Genomic DNA, 11,976 nt, shown 5'->3' with positions numbered 1-11,976 from the left:
GACAGAATAAACCATTCTAAAATGCATATAAGAGAAGCCACAGCTTGATAACTCAAATGTGCACATTAGTGGACAGAAACCCCACCTGGGTGAACATTATGCGTTTATTAACGGTTTTATACAAAGTGACTTATGATTGAATACAACTTGACCATTTGAGAGTCAAGGGTCTTGCTCAGGGGCCCAAAAGCAGTAACTTGGCAGTGGTGGGGCTGGAACTGGCAAACTTCTGATTGCCAGTCGAGTACCTTAACCTTTGTATTCGTGACCAAAATTGGAAATATAGTAGAACATTGCGGACACCATATTTTAAAGTAAACTTAACTCGTCTGGTGCCAGACAGCAATTTACTGAATCACTATATAGAAATGTAACGGAATAATAACAATATGTTGGTATATGTGTTTAGTTATCATACAGTTTAACTAACTAACGTTAGAATTATTGTTTCAATCAAATCCAAATGAATGAAACAGTGGGGTTTTGACAGCGTTTACGTTGTCTTTCTTGCCATCGTATAACTGTGAGTTTGTGATGTGATGTGACGAAATAAACCTTGAGAACCTTGACGAACGATACCTTTCATTTTATTCTTAAGCTTACTTTCATATTAGTGACAGCATAGCCGCTACATATAAGAATACTTTGTCACCCAGCTAGCAAACCAAGACTTTCTGAGTAGGTCCAATGAAGCGCAATAATTCTTGCGCGTAATTACTGATGTCTCAGATGCAGTGGGAGTGGGCGTTCGGACCCGTTCCCAGACGCACGTACCGTGGATAGCGCTTGGTCACCGACATGCCAGCGTGAGTGGGTCTGTGCAATGCTGTATTGTGAAGCTTGGCGAGTGAAAGGGCGGCACGTAAGATGCACTCTCAGCTTGAGTTCTTACGCTATGCTCATCAGTTAGCACCTTGTGCAAGGACACTTTTGACGTTAAACTGAACGTTTTTATGTTCTCAAAACTTAACTTAAAGAGCAACTTTCCGGTTGGTTAGTTGTTTTAGCGAAGGGTTGCTTGGATCTCCATAGCAAGAACAACAACCAGCAATGGATGCGTCAAGATTTGTGGTGTTTGTGTCAACTCTGGGCACCTTTGTGTCTGCCGTAAGTATCACTCCGTGCAATGTGCACACTTTTGTTATTCTACAATTGTTATTCATCTTGTACTTCTGCAGAATTTATGGTTGTTTTGTAAAAAGCTAAATTTGGAATATCTATTATTTGAGCATTCAATGCTTAAGATTTTTACATTTAGTTTCGTACTGGTAGCTGTTGATGGTGGACTACAGCCAAAGGTATGGCGACAGTTTTGAAACAAAACTAAATGCTACATGTAAAGCTATGAAGTCAGTAAAGTTGAGTATAATGCGAGGAACGGATGCGCAATGAAGCGTCACGTAGAGAAACATGGAGAGACGGTGCCGTAGAGATTTCGTCAACATTTCTTTTGCAAAAAAAAGTCGTATTATCTTGCCCGCATGTGCCTCAGCAGGAAACAAATGCACAAACGCACGTGTAAAAATTGAAATAGAGTTAACTGGCTAAATTGCTTTCTAAGTTTTAAAATCCCATAGAACAGAGAGAGAGAGAGAGCACCTGTCTGGGAATGAGTCATCTTTATGGGTTCTACAGATGAGATGTTCTGGGGCGCCAGAACGTGGGGCAGGACACGAAGTGCCCTGTACACGTCAAAGATTTTATTTAGTAGATACAGGATTTGATGTGAAGAGACCAGGGTCTGTAGGTGCGTTATAGCCTCACAGACCAGGAATAACGCTCTGGCAGATACTTGACTTTCGTTCACGGTAAATTTGTATCCGAAAAAAAGCTACGTTGTTAGACGTGTCAGATTCTCTATGGTCTTGACAGCCAGATTTAATTTGTAACAAATCGACCACTTTACCACATCTGTGTACTGCCCTTTTTCCAAATGATATCTGACGTCTTGGGAAAAAGGACAGAGGAATACAGTGGAAGAGCAATATTTTAAATAAAGAGAAAGTGCAGTATTTTTGGATGACAGTTATCGTGGTCTAAAGTCAGACCCTTCTGACAGGTCTAGTTTTCTGGTTGTTATGATCTTCACATTCAGGATGTCCTTTTGACAAATGACAAATGCATCCCAATCAAAAATAAAAACAGATGAAACTGCAGCTATACCGACCAAGGTCACATTTATGCTATTTAAACCATACTCAGTATAATACTATTAGTTTTAATTAAAGAAACACAATCTCAACTCATGTATCCAAGGTACTACATATTGCTGCTTGTGAGTTTATCAGTAATAAATATAATCAGGTCTAATGATTAAAAACAGCATACTAATTCTCAGTAATTGGTGTAGGTGTTCCTCTGTAAGGAAGTCTATTGTGACCTGGCAATAAGGGTTTATTTATCACCTGAAAACCTGAAAAATCTGAACATTTACAGTTCCATTTGATCATACAGGTAATGCATGCGGTGGCTTGTTTATAATGCATGCGTTGGCTTGTTTAGTCCAGATGTTTCATATTTATTGAATGAATTATATCAACATCATAATTGTTTTTAAAAGGATCCATCACCCTATAAGGTAACTAACTAAAACCATTTAGCATTAATATTTTGCATAATTGACATAATGCTATTTGGCTTGTAAATAGTTAACTCATTATTAATAATCAATTATAATTGATTACCATCAATAACTTGCATTCCAACAGTAGCAATAACCCTACCAACAAACATACAATTTGTACAAAATGGTAATGTAAAAACAATGCTGCTAAATCAAAATAGTACATTTATACACAGACTACCTCTAACTGTGTTTAGAAAACCTGACAAAACTTTCTGAAAACATGTTATTTGTACTTAAATAGGTTCTACCAATGGGGTTTCCACCCTCCCCTGCTGAGGTGCCTAATCTCACTCTTCCACCTATGATTGATCCGTTCATTTGTTTCTGCACTTTGTCTGCTTTCCATTCACTTCTCTGTTTTTCACTTTCCTCCTGTAATAAAACATTTTCTTCAGCATTCCAAAACTAGACATTATGTCCATGCTGATGTGCCATGGGGTTTGGTGTGTTTCAAGATACTTTCTCCATATTTTTGATATATCCAGAATATATTATATATTCTGTGAGAGAGATTGGTGGTTCAGAGAGTCTGCTTATATCTGCAGTTAACCCTAACCCCTAACTCCTTAGATGAAACTGTCTGAAACTACATGTAAGAAGTATTATTAAGTTAAATTATTATAAGGTTAAGTAGCCATTCAAATCTCTGTATTCATATTAATTTATGACCAGTAGACTTCTCAAGATTTCTCTTTTTGCCCAACTATCTGTTTTGCAAAGACAGAGGCAACATATGAATGACCTATGGGTTTTGTATTTTCTGAAGATTCTATTACAGGTCTCATGCTCTTTCTGTGATAGGTAAGGTGACCAACATGTTAAATTTAATACACTAAGGCTGAAACATTTTCACATGACTCTTCTTCATTACTTACCTTTATTGTTACAGTTCATGATTCCAGAAGCAAAGCCTACGCTTATACCCACCAGCGGAGATGGAGTGAGAGAGAGAGAGAGAGCGAGAGAGAGAGCGAGAGAGAGAGAGAGACAGCGAGAGAGACAGCGAGAGAGAGAGAGAGAGAGAGAGCGAGCGAGAAAGTAAAAATGTGTGTGTTTGTGATATTTTCAGTCCTGCAGAAGTGGTTAAACATTTATTCAGTCCATATTCAATTTCTCTTGTTGATCAAAGCCAAATTTTCAAAGTTCTGTGCTGACAGATAAATGGTGGATTAACGTGGTCAATTTGCTTTTCAGACCAGAGACAAATCAGTTAGCAAGTAGGGCCCATACCACTGAAACTATCTGCTGCATGTTGTTCAACATAAACAAATTTGAAAAATTACTGGAAATCTTAGATGGCTGACTGGCGATTGAACCATGTGATGACATCACAAACATCTGTTAACCGAGCAACACTTCAAACTGAAAGTAAAGTTTCTACCTCTGTTTCAATCTCATGGTGTGCTAAAACCATTTGATAGACATAATTTTAATGTCAGCCTCCCTAGCTGCTTTCTACAAGATGTTTCTTCTCAGAATCATCAAGTCTTAAAATCCTGATGTCCCCAGTGTAATGTTATTCCCATGTGGAATCCCCATGTTTTAAAAAAAAAACAGACTATCATATACTTGTTGAAATTTGATATTGAGATGAATTCTGTTTAAATAAATTAGAATAGACTAATTAACATAATAATCCAGTAATTATAACCATCAAAGCCACCCTTATGAATGTATACTGCAAACCTCTTTCGGTTATTTTCTGTTATTTGAAAATACTCAAATTGGATAGAAGTTAATCTGGTACATTTTACCAAGACTGTCTTTTGTGGCTCACTGAGCAAAATTTTAAAGACTCGCAATCCATGCTGCTTTCATTCTCTCTCTCTCTCTTTATTTTTTGCTGCAACTGCTTCTCAGCCAAAGGTTGTGCTTTGGCTCTGTCTGGACTCCTCTGTTGACATATTTCTGTGGCTATTAAGAGCATTAGTGTGAAAGGCATTTAAACAGCTACATGACAGAATCTTGAACACCTGTGTTTAAGGGCCATCATATACAGTGACTTTACAATAATATAACTTGGCATGTTTCTGTTATAGAGTCACTGAAACTGCTGAGCTTCCCAGAGAATATCAGTAGAATTCTCCCAGTGTGCAGTGGCTTGTCACATTACCTTGTGTGAGACTTTGCAGAAGTCAAAACTTGCAGTGCAGGAAGCCAAAGCCTGAAGTAGAAACTAATTCATTATAGGATACAGGGCATGTCTGTGACTCACTGTTATAAAAACTGGACTGTATTTTCCTGCATAAGAAATAGTGCTACTTAAGTCCTTCAAGTTTATCTTCTAATTAATACTCTTCCTATCAGTGTTTGAAAGTGATGTCTTTTAGATACCTGCTTTGGCCTATATAGCTTAATCATTTTTAAATGTTTTGATGTTTTTCACCCCAGAAATTGTTTCCTGTCATTTGTAATCAGGCATACCACAACATCACTAAGGCTTACTTAGTGTTAAAAAACTACTCTGCAGTTTGAATACTCCAATGGGGCAATTATGTATGCCTTTAAAAGACAAATTTCTTTTTTGAAAATGGGAAACTCACACTATAGGTACATCTGTGCGGGAATCATGCTTGAACATGATATTACTGTTATTGAAAACCCATTCTGCATGAGCATAAATCACATAAAGATATGTGTCACTACACTGTGAGTGTCCTGTTTTTGCAGTTGTTATTTATTTGGGTGCCTTGCCCCACTCATCTGCCCCTGCCCTGCCCCTCACTACAACACTGAACATCTGCCCCTGCCCTGCCCCTCACTACAACACTGAACATCTGCCCCGCCCTGCCCCCACTACAACACTGAACATCTGCCCCGGCCCTGCCCCCACTACAACACTGAACATCTGCCCCTGCCCTGCCCCTCACTACAACACTGAACATCTGCCCCTGCCCTGTCTCCACTACAACACTGAACATCTGCCCCTGCCCTGCCCCCACTACAACACTGAACATCTGCCCCTGCCCTGCCCCCACTACAACACTGAACATCTGCCCCTGCCCTGCCCCCACTACAACACTGAACATCTGCCCCTGCCCTGCCCCCACTACAACACTGAACATCTGCCACTGCCCTGCCCCCACTACAACACTGAACATCTGCCCCTGCCCTGCCCCCACTACAACACTGAACATCTGCCCCTGCCCTGCCCCCACTACAACACTGAACATCTGCCTCTGCCCTGCCCCCACTACAACACTGAACATCTGCCCCGGTCCTGCCCCCACTACAACACTGAACATCTGCCTCTGCCCTGCCCCCACTACAACACTGAACATCTGCCTCTGCCCTGCCCCCACTACAACACTGAACATCTGCCTCTGCCCTGCCCCCACTACAACACTGAACATCTGCCTCTGCCCTGCCCCCACTACAACACTGAACATCTGCCTCTGCCCTGCCCCCACTACAACACTGAACATCTGCCTCTGCCCTGCCCCCACTACAACACTGAACATCTGCCCCTGTCCTGCCCCCACTACAACACTGAACATCTGCCCCTGCCCTGCCCCCACTACAACACTGAACATCTGCCTCTGCCCTGCCCCCACTACAACACTGAACATCTGCCTCTGCCCTGCCCCCACTACAACACTGAAAATCTGCCCCTACTCTGCCCTTCCCTTTAACATTAAACACCTGCTGCTGTCCCACCCCCGACAATACCGAACACCTTGTACCCTGCCCTTCGCTATACAGTACTGATCACCTGCTCCTGCCTGCCCTTCACTGTAATACTGCGCAACTGTGAACACCTAGATTTCCTGTGAAACAGTACTGTATATATATTTACACTGTTTCCTTTCATGCATTCACATGCCTTGCATTTGCATGCTATGTCCTGAATGATGTTTCTCACTGGGACCCTGTTTGGATTGTTAATATTGTTTTCCAGTGCTGTCATCTCTAGTTTGTAATCTTGTTCTTTTTATTTAATAACTTTCCTCCATACTCTGTCCTAACTACATGTGTGTGTGTCACAGCTGTGCTTCTCATTGAGGCTGTGCTGTGCATCATATAAATGAACAGAAAGAACTATTTTAATAAGGTCAGGGATGAAAAATTCCTTTTAGTGCTGTTGGTAAAGTTTTGTTTGAGGCTCAGTTGGAGAGTGAATCTGATCCTTTGTTTGGAAAGGTTTAACTATAGCTGTAAGTGTATAATGCAAACAGTTTTCTTCTTTATCTTGGTGCACATTAATTAGGTGCACACCTTATTAATGTACACCAATATAAAGGAGAGAACTGTTTGCTTTTAATAAATTGTAATACAATTTAATACAATTATGTAATAAAATTAAAATAAAATTATTATAATTTAAGAAAATTATGTTGATAGCGGCAGACAAATAGTGAAAACAGCACATACTAAGAATGCAGCTAATGCTGATTATTTGTAAATAGTGCGCCTTATAAGTGGAGACTGAGATAATGAATACGATCAAATGCAGACAAAAGTCTATTTCTGGAGCATTTAAAAGACCACTAAACCTGACCAGTAAATTATCACTTGAAATACCCTATTGTCATAACATCCTGAAATGCACTACTATATTTCTTCTTCCCAAACATCAGTCATTATTGTCATTTGGTACTGCACCTATGATGTGCTCATTTTGCAGTTCTTTCAAGTTATAAGCACTGACTCCTGTATCTAGCAGTATCTTAGTTCAGTGGTATTTTGAACTCTAACCTATTTCTAGCTAGGCTAGGTTAGGATGCATTCTTTGAGTAGATGAAAAAACACTTTTGTAAGTTGCTTTGTTTAAGATTGTCTGTTAAATGCCATCAATTTAAATGTATTTTTTCAGGAATAACAGTGGTGGAGTAGCATGTCTGATGTTGTGGTATTTATGGAAAGTGCTTAAAGTTTATCATTCTTAACAGTATGGCTTCTACCTATTAAATTTGTCATTAAAACGTTGCTTTATATTAAGTTAAGATTATATTTATAGGTGATATTGCAGTTCACAATGTCATTGGTGCATGCAGCAATAATATGACGCTTTTGTGTAATGCGTATTAGGGGTCTGTGACAAGGTAAGAAATGAAGAATGATTTTGTCTGTAATAAATGTCACTGTAATAAATATAGTGATTAAACTATTTTAGCCCCCAGAAGTGGTATGTATTTTTAAATGAGTGTTTTTGAAAGATGTCTTTTTTAAGCTAATTGTAATGTTTCTTTATCTAAAAGGGATTGACATTTTCAGTAAGTATAAGTAAGAAAACCTTTATATATATATATAATTTATTAATTTTTATTTAAGCTACAAATATATACACATTAGCTAAATGATCAGCCATTGTAGCTGCTGCAGTTGATGCTACAGATCATACTAGCTTTGTCTGTTGATTCTAGTTGATGCTAGCCGATGCTAGTTCATGCTATGCGTGGTGTGTGAGGGATTCCTGCCTTCAGCAAGCGCATGGACTAACTGGGTTGCAGCAGCCACGGCAGTTACCTAGCACATGTTTATGTGTTTCAGATCAGACAGCAGTCCGTCTGCCATGGTCACTGTGCCATCAATCCGGTCTGTGTGCCTGTTTTAAAGTTCCATTACTATTAGCTACAGTACATTTTGCCTCCACCCCCCAATTATCCCCAATATGAAATGTTGAATATTGGGTACTTCCACTGCAAACTTTCTCAGCCTGTTCTTGGCAGTAGAACAATAACCCAGAATTCTTAAAAAACATTTTGTTAATTGCATGGCAAATAACAAGAATATTTTTAAATAAAGAATTTATTTTATTGTATTTTTTTTTTTTGTGCTCTGTGATGCTCAATGATGCCTATTATCATGTATGAGTGTAATTATTTGGGCATAACTTTCTTTATTATGAAACCCTATTAAAACATAACAATCCTTAACTTTGTTTATGTGTGGATTCAGTGACACATATTTATCACTGTCAACAGTATAAAGATTTTGCTAAGACCTAGAAGCCATATTTAAATTGGCACTTAACATGTTGATACCATAATGTATCTATGGTAGCACCCAGTGTTTACTTGTCTCTTCCTGAGTCGTTTATGAACCCTGCACATGTACATCTTTGTAATTGTGCAGAGACTGTGGCGAGCCGTTTGTCCACTAATTAATCAGAGCCATTAAGACAAGAGGAAGGTCCCTGGAGATTAGAGCAGCAGAATGAATGATGCAGTCAGATTTCTCTGTCTGCAGCATGCTAAGTACCCTGGAGAGCAGTGAGCCCTTTATTTGGTTTATGCATACAAGACTATATGGTTTTTAGAACAAATCTCTGCATAAACAAAAACTCCTGGCAAAACCATGCTGTTCATTCTGCTGAGTCATCATGGAGCTGTTGTGTGTTCCCTAAAGTATACCTTGTAAAGCAAAGGCACAGTTCAAAAATGGCTGTCCTCATTTGGCATGTACTATCTTTACATTGACTAACGCCCCAGGCCTTCTGGGCTCGAAGCCTCACTGGGAACATAATGGCGACAAAAATATGCTGTTATCTTTAGAAAAGAGATGGACCACAATATAAGTGGTATGTGAAAACATGGGGCTAAGTTACTAAACACACTTACATAGCTGAACCATGTCCAACTATTCAAGCATAAACATAAATGTGTGAAGTGGAGTGTGTGAGCGTTGTCAGGTATGCACCAGCGTTTGCCTGGTAGCCTGTGCTCCAGTAGCCTGTGCTCCAGTAGACTGTGTTCCAGTAGACTGTGCTGCACATCTGCGTTCTAGTAGCCTATACTTCATGTCTGTGCTCCAGTAGACTATGCTCTGGTAGACAGTGTTCCAGACATCTGAATTCTGGTAACCTGCATTCTGGTAGCCTGAACATGTTTTGCACTGATCGTATGTGTTCGACGAGTCTTCACATTTGCACCCTGGTAGCCTGTACTTCATGTCTGTGTGCTGGCTGTATGTACTCCAGTAGACTGGGCTTCACATTCTGGTTCTGGTAGCCTATACTTCCTGTACTTCATGTCAGTGCTGTGGGACACTGTGCTCTGGTAGACTGTGCTTCACAACTGCATTCAGGTAGCCTGTACTTCATGTCTGTGCTCCAGGAGACTGTGCTCCGGTAGACAGTGTTCCAGACATCTGAATTCTGGTAACCTGCATTCTGGTGGCCTGAACATGTTTTGCACTGGTCGAATGTGTTCCGGTAGACTGTGCTCTGGTGGACTGTGCTTAATGTATGTGCTTCAGTAGATTGCGCTCTGGTAGCCTGCACGTCATGTCTGTACTTTCTTACACAGAAAGACCAACTGTGATGGAGTGCAGAAGTACAGGAGAATCTGCATTGTGTTTTAATCTTTAAATATAGCTGTGAAGTGGAGAAATTGAAAGAATGCATTAGGTTTGGAAATTAGTGTGACATCGTCAAGGAGGGAGCAAAGTGTGAGTGCAAAACAAATGAGAGCTTTATTATTGCTTGAATGAGAAAACAAAAGGTTGCCAATCTAAACACAGTACAAGTGGGCCAAGCACTTAAGGTGTCTCTTTTAGCCCATTCTGGCTTCAGGCTTCTTCTTGGAGTGGATGAGAAATACCAAGCGCTGGAGAATGATTCCTGTGGGCTTAAGTAGAGACATGAATGAATGTGAATAAAGGATAGGTGTGAGTGGTTAGGACTAATAATTTGGTGATTGGGATTGGGGGAGGGGTGTGTGCATGTGCATGTGTGTGTCTGGGTGTGTACACTTGGTTGGATGCAGACCAGACCGTGACATTATTCCCCCCCACAAAGGGCCTGCCGATGAGTGGGTGCAGGGGTGACTTGGGTGGTAAGGAGCAGACCTTGACAGATGAGTGCAGTAAAAGCTTGTTGCCAGATTGGGATCAAGGATGTGTTCAGCCGGCACCCAGCTCTTTTCTTTAGGGCTGTAACGCTCTTAATCCCCTGGGTACTGGAACTGGCCTCGACCTCTCCTGAAGTCCAGTATTGAACTCACTGCATAGACAGGGCCTCCCTCAATGTCGTGTGGGGTGGTGGTGCCTGAAGCCTCAAAAGAACCTGAAATCACAGGTTTCATGGCAGATGCATGAAAGGCCAATGATGCCCAGCTGCTTGTGGGTAGTTTAACCTGGTCGGTGACCTCAGTGAGGTGCGTTTGGATGGTATAGGGACCTACATACCTCTGGTACAACTTACAAGTGGGTCCCATCTTCATGTTATTGGTGGCTACCCTCAACCGGTCCCCCAGCTGGTAGGTAGGAGTCTCTCCTTGCCGTAGGCCTCTTAAAGGCCACGATAGCCACCTGGAGCCACCAATGAGTCCTAACCCAGAAATGCTCACTCTCCCAGAACCAAAACTGGACAGCAGAATGACCGGAGGTGGGTAGATTTTAGGGGTAAAATGGAAATTGGAACCCCAAGACACACTCAAACAAGGTTAGCCCTGTATCCACATGACAAAGAGAGTCCTCTGGCAGTCCAAACCAGCAGAAGATACGATTGAATAGCAGGTTGGTAGTCTCTAGTGTGGTGTGCCACCAAGAGTGGGAACAAATGGGACAATTTGGAGAAGCAGTCCACGAATATGACAGTGTTCCCCTCTGAGGCTAGGATATCAGTGATGATACCAGCAGCCAAGTGGGACCATGGTTGTTGGGGTGTGGGCAGCAGAAGCTGCTTATCGATAGGTGGGGCAATAACACTGGGGTGTGAGAGGCAACACTAACCAGTAAGCCTGCCTGGAGTTTAGTCTCTTGGTGGTCTGTAAACACTGTGTAAGCACTAGTCATGACTGTGAAAGCATGCCAAGTGCCCTCAAAGCTGCTTCCACTTCACAAAGGCCAACTTTATCACCAGTAGCTCCACAGTTGCACTCTTTTTTGGAGAAAAAGGTCATGCGCCAAAACTTGGGTTATCACCTGAGCGCTGGTAAAGAACGGCCCCTACACCTACATCAGAAGCACCCACCTTGACTATAAAGGGTCAAACGGCATGGGGGCAGTGGTGAGGACCATTTCAAAGGCGGTGTGTTCATGTGAAACAAGGCACTCACTGAGGCTGAGGGAAATGGGTGCTCTCCAGCCTCGGACCATCAGCTCATAGAGAGAGCCACTATGCAGCTGGTGAGATTGTTTACTGTGGACTGGAGCGCTTGGATCTCTAATGGTAGCAGGCCAATAGCAGAGCCTTGCAGGCTCAGTGACTGGTCAGCACAGGTGCACACGCTGTGCACCTGTATTCTGGTATCACATACTGTGATATCACTGATCAAACAGCAATACATCACACACCCCTCCATCACCTACTGATCAAACAGCATTACATCATCACCCCCTACATCACCTACTGATCAAACAGTAATACATCACACTTCCTCCACCACCTATTGATAAAACAACAATTC

General features: G+C 41.4%; 1 protein-coding gene across 1 annotated transcript in view; it reads left to right on the top strand.

Annotated features, from left to right (window-relative positions):
- The first annotated feature begins 824 nt into the window (after positions 1-824).
- Positions 825-11,976, top strand: part of vipr1b (vasoactive intestinal peptide receptor 1b) — a 54,375-nt gene continuing 43,223 nt past the window's right edge. The window contains exon 1 of the mRNA XM_027016221.2: positions 825-1,107. Coding sequence (XP_026872022.1) covers positions 1,051-1,107 — 57 coding nt within the window. The 5' untranslated portion in view covers positions 825-1,050. The remainder of the gene's footprint in view (positions 1,108-11,976) is intronic.

This window comes from Electrophorus electricus, chromosome 5, assembly GCF_013358815.1.
Source record: "Electrophorus electricus isolate fEleEle1 chromosome 5, fEleEle1.pri, whole genome shotgun sequence".
Classification (NCBI taxonomy): Eukaryota; Metazoa; Chordata; class Actinopteri; order Gymnotiformes; family Gymnotidae; genus Electrophorus; species Electrophorus electricus.
Note: the sequence above shows the minus strand (reverse complement) of the source record. Positions and strands in the feature narration are given on the sequence as shown.